We start from the raw sequence: 20367 nt of genomic DNA on the forward strand, positions 1-20367 counted from the left end.
GGTTATGTCGGACTCTGGCGCCTCCAGAGAGGTAGAGAGGGAGGAGAGAAGGACAGGTCCTCCACCTCCTCCAATTTCAAATTTATCATTTTAATCACCGTACTACTCATTCCACATGCATACGTTAACATTTATATAGTCATGACGTAAGAAATAAAACAATCAACATATATATATACAAGCGTTTATTTTCATAAAGAAACACAAAGTTTTTCGCGAACATTCAAGTAACGCAGTAGCACTATCTTAGCCGAACGATTATTCGAAAACAGGTACAACAATAAATTAACAACACAATGCATAAATAGGCCCGTAATGCTGTAATTTAGGCCATTAGGAATCGAAGGCGCACACATCCAAAGACTTAATTTGAAGATTTATGAATAAGTTTGTGTTATTGTTCTATTTCACGTTCAATTGAGAAATGAGTTCGGTTTTATTAAATCTTGAATAAACTTCCTTCTTTTTTTTTGCTTTTGTTCGACTTAAGCATCGCGGCGTTAATCTGTAACCTTGTTTTCTTGTTTGAAAATTTTGAAGCCAATACAATAATATTTAGTTTGGGATCTTTAAACAACATTCAAACCTGTAATTGTTAAAAGCCGATTTTCTCTTATTTCTCTCCGTATTGATTATTTTCAATTAACATGATTTCAATTCATATGAAATACATAAAATCGTGAGCTATCGACCGAACAATTATTTTTATAAGAAGAGATAGCAGCTCATTAGCAGTTTTATTAATTTGATTTGTTCTAGAAAAAGTTATCAAAAAAAGACACACTAACGAATCCATTGTCAAACATCCGCCTTCGATTGGTTTCATATAATTCAATCGAAAATATTTAAAATACCGTTTATGTTTTTCAAGGAAAAAAATATCAAGTATTCCTACAGCAACCATTTGTACCAAACCTTTTTAATTGTTTTTTGATTAAATTATACCATATTAAATAAACACAATTTAAAAAAATATTTATCTTCAAAAAAATCATCAATTATAAAACGAACATGTCATTTTTGTGTGGTGGGTATTTCTTTATACGTCAATAAATTAGACATTAAGATATGATTAAAGAAAAATAAAGACATAATTGCTCTTTGAGTTTTATCAACGGAACGAATCACTAATACGCAAAAATATAAATCTTTTTCTGGTCCAAAAACATAAACAAACTTTTGTGTGTTTAATATATATTTTAACTTAAATTAAAAGTAAAAAATTTGGAAACAAAAAGTATACGTCCACGAAAACTTCACATTAAAACATTACATTTTCAAGCATCATACAACATCATTTCAATATTTAGAGGGTTCCATGGCATGGAATGTAATAAATATTACTACCAGCCATTTTGTCCAGCTTTTACATAAATCAAAATATCTTTGGAACGTTTTAAGAACTAAGAGGTATTAAAAATTCGCTGCCGAAATAGGCAGCAAAGTGCCTTTTTTGGGATTGGGGCGAATCTCCTCACAAGATAACCGCTGCGAAGGATAGGCACTCAATACGGAAGGCAATAGGCTATCCACCCACTAGGGTTCATAATACACCATACACCAAATTCACCCATACGCTCTGCTAATGATACAAATTTGAATTAAACTAACGCTGTCAATTGTGCCTTAAGCTTTATAGCAAATTCCCTAGTGTTGAGATTACTTCTGCTTTTTCATGACTGCATACCCAAGATTTTTTTGTTAGTTGTGTTACTTGACACACACACACACACAAACGCGTATATACTCTTTTGTTTATTGTTAAAGTCTGTGATCAAATTGAGAATAGATTAATTATATTTATCTTTAATATTATAGTCTATATTGGCGAAATCTGTGATTATAGAACAATGATGATTATAGAAATGTGACAATAAAACCATAATAATGTTTCATAACCATAATAAAAATACATTAAATCAATAAAAGAAATATGACACACACACGCACGCGCATACATACTCTTTGTTAATTGTCAAACTTTTGTTATTCTTTAGAGTCTGTGGTCAAATTGAGAATAGATTAATATTGTTTGTCTTTAATATTATTTGTCTACAGTGTAGTCTTGGCGAAATCTTGATTATAGGAAATAAAATAATAGTATTTGACAATAGAACCATGATAATGTTCAAACTTATAATTTCAATTAATTATAGTCGAATTTCGACTACCGGGGGACCACTAGTAGTTACAAAAATATGAACATTTTTCAACGTATTTATTTAACGTAATCGCGAAAAACAATTTTTTTTAACACACTGTGGATTACTTCAGTTTTAGTACACACGATATTAAGCCTTGGTTAACAATATATTAGATTTATTTTTGTACACTCCAAATGTGTTGATGACCACGAAGCTGAGATAAAATTGATCTAGTTTTATAGTTTTCCTTTCCAGAAAAGGCAGTTCCAGAGATATCTTGATTAATGTTAAAATTTGAAGCTATGTTAAGAGCATGGAAGATTATATTGTGGTCATCGTCTTGACCAATTCATTTGGCACTATGAAATCTCTAATATCGAATTTGAATAACAAACACGAATCCAACATAAGTTGATCTGTACATTCGAATTACATAGATAAGAACATACGTAAAAAGAAGATAATGTTTTAAATTTCTATAAGATTCTTACGTTCGAATAATTTGAAAATAGAAAAATAAATTTGCATAAAGAATTTGTTTACAATTTTATATAATATAAATATTATAGTTTGATTGAAAACGCTTTCACGAATTATCTTTACGATTGTTTAATTTTCGGAGTATCAAATTGACGTCATGCAAATGGAATCGAGAGATCTTTCACTAAATGTTTTATTTTTATTCTTAATTTGAATACTTTGACCTTTTTGCATCGTAATTCTCGAAGATTCCAGATGCACTGATGTCAGAATATGATTCTTTTCATTGTTCAGGATACAGTCACATCAAAAACTGTTTTCAAACAAATTATCCCGAGAAAACGTCAGAACAACATACACAGTTTCCGTATAATGCGGGTCTTATTTGGACCTAAATCGTTTGAATCTCAGCCAAAATTTATTACTGATCTCGACGATGCTCCTTAGGTATAGCACGGATACATATCTGGCCGCTTTCACACATATTCACGGAATTAGTGAACGTAATAAAAAACCATCATATCGTCGTTGTCAAACCAAAATCTGCTTAGTGCACTTTTTGAGATTTTTACTTTTTGATCTTTTCGTATAGTTCACAGCCCTATCTACCGTATAAAAAAAAACTGTTATGTGTCTATAGCTTTAACATTTATCTATAGCTTTCATTTGATATAGTTCTTAAAAATTCACCTTCATATAAAATCTTATACGAAAATTTTTTTACTCGTTAATTCAAAATAGAGTTATTGCACATAGGTAGCAGATTTTGATTTGACAGCGACGTTATTCAAAATTCGATTAAAAAAAAACAATAAATACAGATAAAAAAAAAACATCTAAAAAACAGTGCATCAATAATACAGCAACACTACACACTATCACCTATATTTAGTGTTTAATATCAATATATATAAAAGTGAACAAGAGGCACTATATAGGTTCAAATACGCAGGTTCATTATAAGCGTAGTCAGTGTAACATCAAATATTTCGCACGTTCAGAATTAAAATGACACAACATAAATACTATCTTATAATACAATCGTAGGGAAATCGAACAAGACCTAACGTGTTTGTGTTTCAAGGTGGTCATGTTACAGTAGTCGCGAAACAATGTGAAGGATCATTCATATGTATATAAATTAAAATAAGTCATAACTTAAAGGTCTTAGTTACCAGGTCATAAAATCCCTTAAAAAAAATACATATGTAAACAAAAAGTCGGTTGAAAAAAAAAACTTTTGTAACGCACTTTGAATTAAAGCAGCGGTTGAAAATAGTTGGGGATTTGAAAATATTTAACGAGACCATCTCGTGCAAAACCCAAAGTATACTAAACACTTACAATTCAATTTCTAATTGTGTCACTTTAATTTTTTGTTTTTTTTTTTTTAATTGCGATTTAATTACTATATAAATACAGATTATCTATATTACGTTTACTAACAGCGAACAGAGTTTACGCAATACATTGTTGCATACAATCAAATAGACATTTGAGAAATGCGCTCCCCGCGAAGATCGTAGCGAAACAATCTGTTCCACCATCCACTTTAACGTGTGATTTAAAATTGCTGAAAAGTAACCGTGGCTCTTCCTTAACTCGACTCCAACTCTTCCTCCACTCGGGGGAAATAGTAATGTAGTAATCTATATCGACGCTTGAAAGGCAAACGTGACTAAGCGACAATAACTGCTTTATACATAAATGATAGGCAATAACCATATTCGATGCGGAACAAAAAAATATTTATATAGGTCTATTAAAAAACATTTCAATCCTACAGCTAGATTCGTTAAAATAGATTTTTTTTCAGGTATTTCCACTTTAAATTAGTCTACTGTAAAGTTCACGCATTGTCGCTTAGTCACGTTTGCCTTACAAGCGTCGATATGATACTGAAATAAAAACGCATATAACAGTAAACACCTGTGATACGATGAGAAAGAAAAATAAACTCTCGCTACCAGCATTAGAGTTTTAAAATGAATACAAAAAAATTTTAAGGATCCGGTTAACTGGAAAATGTTCACGATTGATTTCCACGGTGAAGGAATAACATCGTGTAATAAAAATGAAACCCGCAAAATTATAATTTGCGTAATTACTGGTGGTAGGACCTCTTGTGAGTCCGCACGGGTAGGTACCACCACCCTGCCTATTTCTGCCGTGAAGCAGTAATGCGTTTCGGTTTGAAGGGTGGGGCAGCCGTTGTAACTATAATTGAGACCTTAGAACTTATATCTCAAGGTGGGTGGCGCATTTACGTTGTAGATGTCTATGGGCTCCAGTAACCACTTAACACCAGGTGGGCTGTGAGCTCGTCCACTCATCTAAGAAATAATAATAAAAAAAAAAAAAAGCTGACACACGTGAGTACGGTGGCCGACAACACCTTATTTCAGGTTTATGGCCTTGAATAGGCAAACCAGAGTCCGCAGACAGCCTTTTGTTGTAACGCTTAGATGGGTGGACGAGCTCACAGCCCACCTGGTGTTAAGTGGTTACTGGAGCCCAAGCCTATAGACATATACAACGTAAATGCGCCACCCATTGAGATATAAGTTCTAAGGTCTCAGTATAGTTACAACGGCTGCCCCGCCCTTCAAACCGAAACGCATAACTGCTTCACGGCAGAAATAGGCAGGGTGGTGGTACCTACCCGTGCGGGCTCACAAGAGGTCCTACCACCAGTAAAAGCTCAAGGTGAATTCCGCTATCGACCTTGAAAACATGGGTCGAAGTCTGAATTATATCTCGTATTATATTATCATTGGATTGATGACAGTTTATACATAATTATGTGTAGGTAGGTACTATTGATAATTATGACAAATATAACAAGCTAATGAGATTTCCGCCTAATATCCTTTGGTTGGGCACTGCAATTCAATTTCTGATCTTTAAGACTGTTTAGATGACTACTTAACTAGGGATTAGAGGGGGGTCTATGAGCTCACTTATCGAACTTACATACAAAAATAATCGTTTTTTATCTATACTAATATTATAAAGAGGAAAGATTTGTTTGTTTGTTTGTTTCGAATAGGCTCCGAAACTACTGGACCGATTTGAAAAATTCTTTTTCCATTAGAAGCCGACATTGTCCCTGATGAACATAGGCTACTTTTTTTAAATTTTTTTATATTTTTTTTTTGGTTTCATGTGTGTTTTTATGTTTCCGAAGCGAAGCGAGGGCGGGTCGCTAGTTATTATATAAGAAGTAATTAACAGTAATTTATTAATCAAGCAATGTTCGGGGAGATGACGGCCACGTCACCGCATCATACGAGAAGTCAGCCGAAATCATGATTTATTACGAGACTTGCAATAAAACAAAACAGTAATGCTATGTTTTTTTTTTCTTAATTTCCTAGTTTTTTTTTCAGTTGATCTTCCACCGAGCGGATTGTCGGTTATGCTAATTAGACCAACGGTCTTGAATGTTGATATTCAGAACTCGTATATATGCAAACTTATCTTCAAAAAAAAGTTAGAACGATTCAAGTTTTTTTCAAATTTCTTCTTCTTTTCTATTTAAGTAGCCACTGTAGCGCGAGATAGAGAAATATATAGAGCTATTCAGACAACAAATAGACAATTAAGACGAACATAAATAAATATATCTACTTTTTTTTTCTTTTCTAGATGGTTAGACGAGCTCACAGCCCACCTGATGTTAAGTGGTTACTGGAGCCCATAGACATCTACGACGTAAATGCGCCACCCACCTTGAGATATAAGTTCTAAGGTATCAAGTATAGTTACAACGGCTGCCCCACCCTTCAAACCGAAACGCATTACTGCTTCACGGCAGAAATAGGCAGGGCGGTGGTACCTACCCGCGCGGACTCACAAGAGGTTCCTACCACCAGAAAAGCATATGTATGGAGCATTTATGTATGTACCATTAATCAAATGTCTAATTCAATGTCACTTATAGAACATGTCTAATACGAAACGACGAAAAGCTCTCATTAAACACCTACGTACATACATACATATATTAAAAATTATTTATTCATAATGCGACTATTATCGTAAGGTATCGTCTTTCACAACAGATTTATCTTCATAATACATTATATTCTGATTAGTATTTTTCGAATTAGGCACTCGTTACGTTGACCTTGAAATTGTTAAACATCAATTCAATTATGCTGACACAAAGCTAACAACAAACAAACGCTGTTCAAGTTCTCGTGTTATTGTTTATATATCAACGCTTGAAAGGCAAACGTGACTAAGCGACAATAACTGCTTTATACATAAATGATAGGCAATAACCATATTCGATGCGGAACAAAAAAATATTTATATAGATCTATTAAAAACATTTCAATCCTACAGCTAGATTCGTTAAAATAGATTTTTTTCAGGTATTTCCACTTTAAATTAGTCTACTGTAAAGTTCACGCATTGTCACTTAGTCACGTTTGCCTTACAAGCGTCGATATAATTAATTCCCTTATATGCTCTACATAGGAAAGTAAGTAATACCTGTGTTATTACTACATAATATAAAACAAAGTTGCTTTCTCTGTCCCTATATCCCTATGTATGCTTAAATCTTTAAAACTACGCAGCGGATTTTGATGCGGTATTTTTTAATAGATAGAGTGATTGAACAGGAAGGTTTATATGTATAATACTATCCATTAAATAGTGGAGAAATCAATGATAAATTACAGTTTCCGAAGCGAAGCGAGGGCGGGTCGCTAGTATAGTATATAGTGTGTTATTTAGCTACATCAATTAAGAAACGCACAAATCATAGCTAGGGATAGTAAGGCATTACACAAAAACTTAGAGCCGGCGATGTATTCATAGTAACAAGCAGGCGTTCCTAACTCACAACAACAAGACTAAAACCAACCCGACGCGATGGAAGCAAAGCGAACATTTAATTCCTAGCACATGCCTTTAGTCCTTCAGATATCTAGTGACTTACACGGTCAATCACTATTGGAACTAAAAGTTTTTGTTAAATTCTCCTATCAACGTCAAATATTTTATGGAAGCACTAAACTTGCTTATGTCGAAGGCAACTAAATTTATAGCATGCCTGATGGGAAGCGGATTGGCTATGGCAGTACACAAACAAGCCACCGCCTACTGGTAACGACTTAAGGAAGCTTATTTGACACGTCAAAGCGCTGCAGAATCACAGCCAATCACAAATAAGTCGTTCAATCCAGAGTTAAAAATTAAGTGACTGAAAGAATCTCCGGAAACCCAATAAAAATATTTAGACAACACGAGCAAAAGTAGTTAGTTCAAAATATATTGTATTTCTATTGTTACGCCGGTAAGGGTAACGCCGAATAGTCGAACAAATATCGAAGGATCTAGTAGCACCTAGAACGCTCGAGAAGTACAACGCCATCTGTTGTCAGATAGCGGAAACACAATACTGGAGATGTGTGGAATATTCTCGATAATTCTAGGGATGTGGTATTGGCTATAAAACCGTTGCAGGGATGACACGCAGTCAGTTAGTAATCGGAACTACTCGAAGCGATACTACTCGAACTTGTGATTCGGTAGGAATTTATTTATCCCGAACCGCAGCGCGTAGCACTATTATTATTTTATATTTGGTCTGTAAATCAGCATAATTAAATTGAGATGTAACGGACACAACGAGTCACTACATTTAGTCCTAACATCATTTATATTATTTACAATAATGAATATGTATATAATAATCGCACGTAATTCATGCATGCTCCAACTATGTTAAAAAACTATTGTATTGTAAAGAAAACAAGAACAATAAATGCTAAAGACGCCTTGAGCATTTATTGTTTTTTTTCGAATACCACTCGAAAGCTAAACCACTTTATTCGCTTGGCCTAAATAGCAATTTCGATTTGCTTACTGTAATTTAGCGCTGCTTTACGCCGCCATTTTTAATCACCAAAAATTATTTTTAAGCCATTATAAAAAATTGAAAATTAGACAGCAAATACTGGATAAGAGAATAAAATTGATGCTTTACTAATTCTCGTCCCTCTTTACTGATGTAGACTATCACGCTTTCATTCAAAATTTGGTTGCACATTGTTCGTAATATGATTTGGAATTTATTAAAAGTTCAACCTATAAAAATTTCCGACTAAATATTTACTGCAACCTATTCCGTCATTTTTATTGGCTATCGATTCTCCATAAAATAAGGTCGATTAAAAATTTCGACTTCTTGAATGCAACCACATTCCCAAATCCTCACTCAAAATTATTGATCTAAATTTTCAAGTCATCAAATGTTTTTCGAATTGATAATTTTTGTTTTTGGTCATTAATAATTAGCGTGATCAAAATCTTTCTGGCTCCTGCAAAGTTACATGAACATATGCACGTCCAATTTTCTGATGTGGTCCGCGGCAAGTTATCAAGGTGTCTTAATTATAACAATGTCGTCTATATAGAACTACAATTCACTAACTTAAAATATACTATGCTATGCGTGATATGTTTGCATGTGAGGCGAATAATTTTAAGCTAACAGTATAGTTCTAAGCCTTCACACCGACCTCATACAAATTTAGGCGAAATTGTCCATTGTTTGTTTCCTTAAAAATACAGTTCATTATGAACTGCATTGTCCCGTGACGTTCCCGATATGTTAAGACTTATAATTCTAAGACAAAATTACGTCTACAGATAGATTCTATAATATTTTTATAACAAGTGATATGTTGTTGGAGGCATCACTCCTTTCAATAATTATATTAACATAGTTATTTTTTACGTAGCTTAATTTTTAATATGAAACTTACAGCGTATTTCTAGGTATGGACTCAGCGCAATTCAACACTTTCATTTAGCTTACAACTAAAAATACACTAGTTTTTTTTTTTATTGAAATAAAAATATACAAAACGTGTTTTTATCGAAAACAACGAACATCAGATAACACTATATTAATAGGAGAATCGCTAAAATTAAATTCGAAATAACTATCAAAATTCCTATTATGTTTTTTCCTATACAAGTTACTTATATGGTGTATTTGAACAGTGCTGTGCCTGTAAGCGCAGCTGTTGCTATGACGTGGAAGCCGAGAATTTTGCGAGATGGCCACAAAGAAGAAACAGAATTCGTACAATTCTTCGGCGGCTCTGGTTTATCTGGAAACAAATGAAAATTTTTTTTGAAAAAAGTAATTAAGGTCGAGACAGACTTACGATTACGCATATCTCTCTGATAGTGGTATGCGCTTCTGCACTCTCCAAATACCAAATATATGCGTATGATAGCATATATCATGCCCTAATCACGCATATCAAGGTTACCAATCTCGAGACGGTGATATATGAAATAAGTTGCAAATTATATTATAAAAGGATATAATGTAGTAAGCCTGCTATTTTTTCATAGGGCTTCAAAATTTCAGATGTGCAAGCAAAACGTGATTATGATCTACACACAAACCTATGATGAACACAAAACCTATTTCCTTATATATTCCCAAATTAAGAGAATTAATATTCATTACAAGCTTTATCATTAGCGGTAACAAAGTTTTATCACACACGTGCAGTTACCAAGTTTCATTCGTTTAATCTAATACGCACCTGTGTGATATCTCGACTGGAAAAAAACGTATTAATTAATCAATAATTAGCATAGAGTGACACATCGTCTCCAAATTAACATTTTCAGATTACAATACTAAGGCGTGTCGTCAATTCTACCTATCAGCCATGAGTTTCCGTTGCTACAATTCTAATGTGGCTGTGAATTTCACTTCATTCCTCAAGGTAGAACTCTCTTTGTGATATCTATGGGCTCTGGTAACTGGTTAACACCAGGTAGACCATGACTCATTGTGCTCATCTACAATAATAAATGAATAAAACCAAGCAAGCTCTTTTTTAATACGAGTATACTACTATTTATGAATGATTACACAAATTACTCAAACATTGACCAGTCTTGAACACACTTTAATTTAATATAGATATATTTTCTTACACCATGTGATGAGACGAAATGAAAATAAGGTTGGTAAGAGAGTGTTAACTATGAATGTGGAAGGATATAGAGGAAGAGGTAGACCTAACAAGAAATGGATGGATTGCGTGAAAGACGATATGGGTAAGAGGGGAGTGAGCGAAAAAATGGTATATGATAGAAGAGTACGGAAGGAGAAAACATGTTGCGCCGACACTAGGTGACTGGGAGAAAGGTAGGATAATCATGATGATGATAATATTTTCTTACACCAATCCAATCTCTAAAAACTGCTTTTATCACAAACTTTTGCCAATGCCAAATATAAATCAGGTATATATTTTTTTTAAATAATAATAAAGATAAATCAGTACTGGAGACTGAAGTTTTAGTGTACAGTGAAAGTGTCCAAGCAAAAATTAGTACTCACTGGTAGCAGCCATTAACTGGGGGAGATGCTTCTGCCAAAAAGCGCACTGCTTAACGCGTAGACCACGACCAACTGAACTGGAGTTCACGGCCAGTGATAAATATTCTCGTCCAAAGGCCGTGTGAACCGGCCAATGTATCTTCGTCATTTCGCCGTTTGGATTCAGAGACGGATTTCTGAAAGTTATTCAAGTAAAAAAATCATTTTAAAACAACTGAATATCGTAAAAATAATAATTCTAAATCAATTTAATCATTTTATTCAATCTTGACAAAAAATACATACCCAGATCTAGCAAAGTTTGCCCAATATCTCATTAAGCGTTTGCTGAATTCGACTTCTTCCGGCGAATAATTTTTCCCGGGATTGAGAGGCTCCCCGAACACATAGTTTATCTCGTCTGCATGCATCACACCAGTCCAGGACGGCCAAGGGTTATTCTTACTTCGATGCTTGTAATAATAAGTGTAAACATTATTACCAGTTTCTGCATAACGATGGGCAAATTCATTTACTCCACAAGTGAAATGATAGTCTCCGACCATTTTGTCGAGAGCGTTGCGATTCTTTACCGGATCTTCAGGATTCAACCAATCAGTGTACTCGTATATGATAGCCTGCCTTGCTACGTCATTAACATACGGATTGAGTTCTCTTACTGCTTGAAGAAACTGTTCCCGGCTAATTCCAACGTTCTCCTCTTTTGGAAACAATTCAGTTAGGTAATAGAGTATAAAATAATATCCTTCTTCGGTATTCGATCCCATAAGAATATTTGTTTTCTTGAAGTTTTGATGAGCTAACGATCTTACCGGCATCTCATCCAGAAACGATCCATCGATGATAGGAACAAACGGAAATTCACATATACCCAATGTCCCCCACTCATTATTAACTAATTCATCCGCATTCTTTTTTCGCAAGCATTCTATCATAGGAGCCAAATCCGATCTTGAATGTGGACAGTGGACAGCTTCAGCTAATCTTATGCCACGCAGAATACTTTCTTCTCTCGAAATTATAGCCCATGGAGCAGTGGCGGCTCCAGACTGCATGATAGCTTGAGAGAACAAGTTCCTCGACAAGGGAGACAGCAAATGTAAAGACACCGACACAGCTCCCGCTGATTCTCCAAATAATGTTATGTTGTGTGGATTCCCTCCAAAATAGCCAATGTTATCTTTCACCCATTGCAATGCCATCAGCTGATCAAATAGCCCAGCATTCCCAGGGACATCCGCCGTATCGAAAAACAAGAATCCAAGTGATGCAACTCTGTACTGCATGGACACGTACACAACTTTTTCTTCCGAAACAAGTATCTTTGGGTCGTAAACATCTAAAGTGGCTGTACCGGAATAAAAGCCTCCCCCAAATACCCATAGCATAACCGCAGCATTCTTTGGACGTGGTCGAGGTGTCACTATGTTAATATAAAGACAATCTTCCTGCATATCTGTATTGGGATTCCACATCATGGCTCCGGGAAAATCACCGAATACCGTGTCTACTATTTGGACGCAGGAATGTGGCAGTGTTGTTGTGTTAAGAATTTCATCCCCCCAATCTTCGACGGGTCTTGGGTGCCTGAACCTTAAATCGCCCATAGGTTTTTGTGCATAAGGGATTCCGAACCACGCGTCGACCTTCTTTCCAGTTGCTGAAGTCAGCGTAATTCCTCTCACCTTTCCCTTCCTAGTGCGAATAACTAGAGGGTCCTCTTCGTCTCCTTTTTCTGAGACCGGCTCATCGGCCATGAGCTCCGTGGCTCGTTCGTGATTAGAGTAAAATCTCTCCTCATACTTGGTTCTCTTGGACGAAGTTTCCGCATCACTGGCGCGTTTAGACGAAGTTTCGTGGTCTTCGAGTCTTGGTAGGATGGTATCGAGTTCGGGGTTGTATCGGACGGCCTCGCCGTGGCCGTGGTAGGGCTGCGGAGGCGCCGGCGCGTGGTGCCTCGCCCGGTGCTCGTGCGGACCGGCAAGGGTGCGCGCCGCCAGCGCCGTGAGTGCTGCCAACACCACGCGCATACCGTCGCTGGCACCTACACCCACAAACACCGCCTGAAAAATAAATAGTAGAATTGTAGTTACGAAATTTAGTAAAATTATTTTTTATTTTTTTGTTGCCCTTGTAGGCAGTCGAGCATATTGCCCACCTGATGGTGAGTGGTTACTGTCGCCCATGGACTTCAGCAATGCCAGAGGCAGAGCCAAAACGCTGCCTACCTTTAATATTACATTCGCACACATTCAAATTAATTGAATCATGATTTTGTAAAATAAGATGTTCAAAATTATCGCAACGTTGAATATCTTGCAACAGATAGACAGAATAAAGGAGCTTTGATTAGTATTTAATCAAATGTGATGCTTGTAATAATCATAGAACCATGGAAACGACGTGTCAACATAAAAAGCATCCAAGCAAGTATCCAACGCCTAACAAAACAATAAATAAGGTACAACAAAACAATTCACCGGATATTTAGGTCGGGGGAACGTGAAAAATTATATTATTCTCCGCTCGGAAAGTACCTCTCGGGTCTGGTTTTGTGCAACAACAGGTGATTCATCAAGCCGCGACAATAGCCCCGAGGTATTGTCCCGGATGTATTACAGACGAGATATAAAAATTAAACAGACGGGTAAATCTAAAGTAAGCCTATTGTGAGCACGTTAAATTGTCCAATGGAGCATTTCAACGGGAAATTATGAAGCACATACGTAAGATGAACACTTTGTTGTATTTTTTTGTGATAGCATCAGTCGCATAGGCACCCGACACAGAAGATACATATGCGAATGTATAACCACCAAATAACGCAAAGATATCATAAAGGATACAGGAAAGCCCGCACCTACAATCGAGACGAATGCCATAACAAATTATATTAAACTTGGCACAACTGGTGGTAGGACCTCTTGTTAGTCCGCACGGGTAGGTACCACCACCCTGCCTATTTCTATCGTGAATCAGTAATGCGTTTTGGTTTGAAAGGTGGGGCAGCCGTTGTACTTTAAAACTGAGACCTAGGAACTCATATCCCAAGGTGGGTGGCGTATTTACGTTGTAGATGTCTATGGGCTCCAGTAACCACTTAACATCAGGTGGGCTGTGAGCTCATCCACCCATCTAAGGAATAAAAAAAATCGAAGTTTAACCTAAATCACTGATACTTTAGAGCTTTAAATTCATTTTATGAATTCAATATATTCTCTCTTTAGTTTTGTTTTTAGCTTTTTTTGTAAAGGTGGTAGTAAAAAGTATTGTTTTTATGGCATGCACTAAAGCTACCCATTGAACATACGAAACAAAGAACAAATAAACAAATTCCCTCAGCTTTTTCTATCAGTGAGTACCTCGTAGTCACAGCGTCAGATGTTTTAAAATTCATATCTAGTTACAAGAAAGGCAAAGACAAAACAATAAGTACCATATTATAATGTGCTTAACAATCAATTTTCTTTTCTTTCTTGTTGATTGGCTTCAGTGCTTCAGATTAAGCTTTAGTGCTATCAATTGAAAAATCGACTTTTCAACAAAAAAATGATAAAGGGGCTTTTCTACAAACCAATAAAAAATTTAAAATATCGCTGACTTTATGGATGTTTTGGGCTTGATACATATATTTGTTTGATTGTTATAATCTCACATATTTTGAACAATACATGATATCGGAGGATCTAATCTAAGAATTCCTCCGAATAACAATCTAACTTTAAATCGAAGCTATTTTTAGTAAGCTATTTCGGTTTTATAGCTATGATTGTTAGTTAGAAGCTGTTACCAGAATCGATTCTGTCTAGTTGGAATATGCGTTATGTATAATCAACCCTAATTTTGCAGTTACAGTTACAGTCGTCCATGACCAAGAAAACTGTAAACCACTCGAAACACAATGACCGTATTAAAAGGGAGATTAAACCGTAAAAATACTTTTAATTATGTGTACGGTTCGCGAAATCCGAAGAGAATATTACATTAACTAAAATCTTATTTTATTTTGTGGCTACCGCGTTGATTTTTTCCCATCTTACCTTAGTTACCACCGACCTTTGTCCGTGAGTTAATAGGGGAACCACCACCTCGCCTATTTCTGCCGTGAAGCAGTAATGCGTTTCGGCTTGAAGGGTGGGGCAGCCGTTGTAACTATACTGAAACCTTAGACCTTAAATCTCAAGGTGGGTGGCGCATTTACATTGTAGATGTCTATGGGCTCCAGTAACCACTTAACACCAGGTGGGCTGTGAGTTCTTCCACCCATCTATGCAATAAAAAATAAAGTCTATGCCGAGTGATACGCAACAATATTGTTGGAGCAAGCCAAAAGCCAGTATGACTATGGTATAGTATATATGATATAGGAAATAAAACGAAGCGAAAATTTTAATAAAAATAAAAAATACCTTCTTTAGTTTCCTTTAGGATTTTTAAAAGGACGTGCGCATCTTTCTCTGTCAACAATAATTCTCACAAACACTCTATAAATAATGACTATTTTCGTTTGCAAGTGATCAATAACGGGAAATTAAATCTTGCTTGTTATTTTTTGGTGTAGCCCCGGTCCTCGTGGCTGATATTGTTTACTTAGTTTTGTAAATACAAATAAACGCCGGAACACTCTTCGGTTGAGTTATTGCTGTGATTCTAGGCGCGACTCTATATCGTGGTCACTTTGTTTACTATCACTAGCGGCTTCTATATTATCGAATTTATTTAAAATATTCAGCTCCCTTTTGTGGTTTTATTTGTATACTGACAGTGTCTTTATAAACCACTAACCTTTAACATACCCACTACCCTTAAATTAAAAGAAACCATTCATTTAAAAATAAACCCAGTATAAAATCTTAGTAAAAACAAAAATATGTACTAAGCGAAAATCCTAATAATATTAAATATTAAGTACAAATCCTCAAGCAGGCAGCACCCTCACTGACATTCTCGCTCACGACTCGGTCGTGCGCGGACGTGCTCTCCGATCCGTGGCCCGCTTGCGAGCTGCGTCTCTGAACTCACAGTTGTGCTCGACAGTGTAGTGACCGTGAATACATCGTGCGTACAATTCGGTAGTGCGGACGTGCCGATCCGTTGGTCGCTTGCGATTTGCGTCTCGGAGTCCATTTTTGTGCGCTAAAGTTTTGTAACCGCGAACCCACCCTTACCAACTGCCTTTTTCAAGGCAAAACCAATCGCTACGTTCAGGCTTCCTGTGGCACTCACAGGCTAGCGATTTCCTAACCCTTCCCAAAACAACAGTCTTTTTCAAGACTAGACCCCCGCTCGCGATTCTGCCTGCTGTAGCACTATACAGCCCGAGCGGGTTCCTTTCCTTTTCCCCGCCGATTGCCGTTTTCACGGCATAGGCATTCCCCCCCCCTGCTCCTTGCTGTCCTGCAGCACAGGGGGGTTACAAATCCTATCCGGGGCCTCGCCTTTCGGCGAGCTCAACAAAAGTCCCGGGGCCGCCCCCCCCGGACAAGAAGACCGAAGAAATGGAGCAAGAAGATGTTAGGGATATTGTCGGGTTCCTCCGGGATAGGTACCCGTCAATTAGGGCCGAGTACTTAGAGTATAGGGCCGCCCGTGGCAATCCCTCCCCCCCCGCGTCCGTCGCCGCGTATTTCAAACGTGCCTCGGAGGCACGCCGCGCGCCCCCCGCCGCCGCGTTAAGTTCGAGCACACGTTCCGACGATGCGACTCATGAAGCGCCTAGCGCTACCCCCACCCCCGCGCCCGCGTCGACTACGTCATCGCGCGTCTCGTCCGTCGCGACCTCGATCGTTTCGAGTTCAAGCTCCGATACCGAATCGGAGATGGATTTCGAATCCGCGTCAAGCCCTCAGCCTGGAACTTCGGATGGGTTCCAAACCGTAACGCGCGGTAAAAAGCGTACTCGCGCCGTGGAGTCCCGGAGCTCCACGACGAAGCAGACAAAATCCGCGACCGCCTCCCGCCCGCAGGTAGTCGTGACACCGGAGTCGGACTCCGCTCGCCGCGTAACCCCGCCGCCGCGTCCCAAGCCCGCGCCCGCTCCTAAAGCAGCTGCCCCGCCCCCGCTGATTCTCCAGGAAAAAACTGCGTGGAACCGCGTTTCCCAGGCCCTTCAGGCAAATAAAATCAACTACACCCATGCGCGTAACGTCGCGCATGGGATTCAGATCAAGGTCGCAACGCCGGGCGACCATAGGGCCCTCTCAGCATACCTCCGAAAGGAGAACATAGGTTTCCACACCTATGCTCTTCAGGAGGACCGCGAGCTCCGTGTAGTAATACGCGGAGTACCGAAAGAGCTAGACATAGACTACGTTAAGGAGGACCTGATCGCTCAGGCACTCCCTATAGTTAGTGTGCATCGGATGCACAGCGGGCGGGGCAAGCAGCCCTACAACATGATACTCGTCGCGTTGGAGCCAACCCCGGAGGCCAAGAAAAAGATCTCATGCCTCTCGACAGTCTGCGGCCTATCCGGGGTCTCCATCGAAGCCCCCCATAAACGTGGCACTCCCGGGCAGTGCTACAGATGTCAGCTTTACGGCCACTCGGCTCGTAATTGCCACGCGCGCCCCCGCTGCGTAAAGTGCCTCGGCGACCACGCCACACTAGATTGCTCGCGTGTTAGGGAAACCGCGACCGAACCTCCAAGCTGTGTCCTATGCCTTAAGCAAGGGCACCCCGCGAACTACCGTGGATGTCCTAGGGCTCCGCGAAAACGCCCGACCCACCCAGCCCCCCGAACCGTCGGCCCAAAGACTTCGGCGCCTTCAGTGCCGAAACCCGCCTTCGTGCCGGCTGCAGTTCCCACGGTGTCGGCGTGGAAAAAACCGCTGCCGTATACGAAGGCGGGAACGGAAACCGCACCCCCGCCCCCGCTCGTGACACGCCCCGCGCCCCAGCCCCTGCTCGCACCTCGCCCCGCGCCCGCGTTCCGTCCCCCGCAACCCTCTGCCGTCAACGACTTCGCGCTCGTGCGTGACTTCGTCACCGCAGTCAACTTCGACCGTCTGCGATCGTTCGCAGACGCGATACGTAGGTCGGTAACCCCCGAACAGCGGCTCGCGGCCGCTTTCGATCACATGGACGTCTACGAGTCCGTGTCGCGTACGTTATAAAATCTTTACCGATAATCAATGGCGCAAAAAGGTAGAGAAAAACCGTATTCCCTTACGTTAGCATTCTATAATGCTAACGGACTCGCGCGGCAACGCGATCAAATTTTTGAATTCCTCCGCGATAATCTTATAGATATTCTATTAGTGCAGGAAACCTGTCTGAAGCCCTCGCGTCGCGACCCGAAAGTCGCGAACTACGTCATGGTTAGGAATGACAGACTCACCGCCTCCAAAGGCGGGACTGCCATTTACTATAGACGGGCCCTTCACGTTGTCCCTCTCGATACTCCCTCGCTCTTACATATCGAGGCGTCAGTGTGCCGTATCTCGCTGACGGGACACCAGCCGATCGTCATCGCATCCGTTTATCTCCCCCCGGACAAGCCCCTTCTGAGCAGTGACATCGAGTCACTGTTCGGCATGGGAGACTCTGTCATCCTGGCAGGCGATCTAAATTGCCACCACACTAGGTGGAACTGCCATCGTACAAACGTCAACGGTAGGCGTCTCGACGCGTTTATAGACGACCTCACCTTTGAAATAGTCGGTCCCCCAACTCCAACATGTTATCCGTATAACATCGCGCTCCGTCCGAGCACTATAGACCTGGCATTGCTTAGGAACGTAACTCTGCGCTTGCGTTCCATCGAAGCAATGTCAGAGCTCGACTCAGACCACCGACCTGTCGTTATGCAGCTCGGTCGCCCTCACAACCCAGTCACTGTTACGAGGACCATGGTGGATTGGAATAAGCTGAGCACGTGCCTAGCCGACGCCGCTCCGCCAATCCTCCCTTGCGGCCCGGATTCGAATCCATCCCCCGAGGATACCGTCGAATCCATAAACATCATTACCGATCACATCTCTTCCGCGATCATTAGATCTTCAAAAGAAGTCGATGTGGAGGACAGCTTCCACCGCATCAGACTGCCCCCCGATCTTAGGAATCTCTTAAGAGTTAGGAACGCGGCAATCCGGGCCTACGATCGTCTTCCCACGCATTCAAACCGGATTCAGATGCGTCGTCTACAACGCGAAGTCCACTCCCGCTTAAGCGACGCGCGTAACGATAATTGGCATAGTTATCTAGAACAACTCGCGCCCTCCCACCAAGCATACTGGCGACTAGCTAGGACTCTCAAATCCGAAACTACCGCTACTATGCCTCCCCTCATACGCCCTTCAGGCCAACCACCGGCATTCGATAACGATGACAAGGCTGAGCTGCTGGCCGATGCACTGCAAGAGCAGTGCACCACCAGCACTCAACACGCGGACCCCGAACACACCGAGTTAGTCGACAGGGAGGTCGAGCGCAGAGCTTCCCTGCCGCCCTCGGACGCGTTACCCCCCATTACCACTGACGAAGTTAGAGACGCGATCCACAACCTCCAACCTAGGAAGGCACCAGGCTCCGACGGCATCCACAACCGCGCGCTAAAACTCTTGCCAGTCCAACTGATAGCAATGTTGGCTACAATTTTAAATGCCGCTATGACGCACTGCATCTTTCCCGCGGTGTGGAAAGAAGCGGACGTTATCGGTATACATAAGCCGGGCAAACCGACAAACGAAACTTCTAGTTACCGACCGATTAGTCTCCTCTCGACGATAGGAAAAATTTACGAACGGCTCCTTAGGAAACGCCTCTGGGATTTTGTTACCGCGAACAAAATTCTCATAGACGAACAGTTCGGATTCCGCTCTAAACACTCGTGCGTACAACAAGTGCACCGCCTTACAGAGCACATCCTGATAGGACTAAATAGGCGTAAACAAATCCCGACCGGCGCCCTCTTCTTCGACATCGCGAAGGCGTTCGACAAAGTCTGGCACAACGGTTTAATTTATAAACTGTATAACATGGGAGTGCCAGACAGACTCGTGCTCATCATACGAGACTTCTTGTCGAACCGTTCGTTTCGATATCGAGTAGAGGGAACTCGTTCTCGTCCCCGTCAACTGACTGCCGGAGTCCCGCAAGGCTCCGCGCTCTCCCCGTTATTATTTAGTTTGTATATCAATGATATACCCCGTTCTCCGGAGACCCATCTAGCGCTCTTCGCCGATGACACGGCTATCTACTACTCGTGTAGGAAGATGTCGCTGCTTCATCGGCGACTCCAGATCGCAGTAGCCACCATGGGACAGTGGTTTCGGAAGTGGCGAATAGACATCAACCCCACGAAAAGCGCAGCGGTGCTCTTCAAAAGGGGTCGCCCTCCGAACATCACTTCGA

At 40.1% G+C, this 20367-nt stretch overlaps 1 protein-coding gene across 2 annotated transcripts in view; it reads right to left on the bottom strand.

Annotated features, from left to right (window-relative positions):
* Positions 1-167: 167 nt before the first annotated feature.
* Positions 168-20367, bottom strand: part of ace1 (acetylcholinesterase type 1) — a 74458-nt gene continuing 54258 nt past the window's right edge. For both annotated transcript variants that reach the window (XM_028183665.2, XM_028183664.2), the window contains exons 3-5: positions 11299-13076; positions 11014-11189; positions 168-9757 (exon numbers count right to left, since the gene is read on the bottom strand). In XM_028183665.2, coding sequence (XP_028039466.2) covers positions 9627-9757; positions 11014-11189; positions 11299-13043 — 2052 coding nt within the window. In that variant the 5' untranslated portion in view covers positions 13044-13076 and the 3' untranslated portion in view covers positions 168-9626. The remainder of the gene's footprint in view (positions 9758-11013; positions 11190-11298; positions 13077-20367) is intronic.

Source organism: Bombyx mandarina, chromosome 15, assembly GCF_030267445.1.
Source record: "Bombyx mandarina strain Sakado chromosome 15, ASM3026744v2".
In the NCBI taxonomy this organism is placed as follows: domain Eukaryota; kingdom Metazoa; phylum Arthropoda; class Insecta; order Lepidoptera; family Bombycidae; genus Bombyx; species Bombyx mandarina.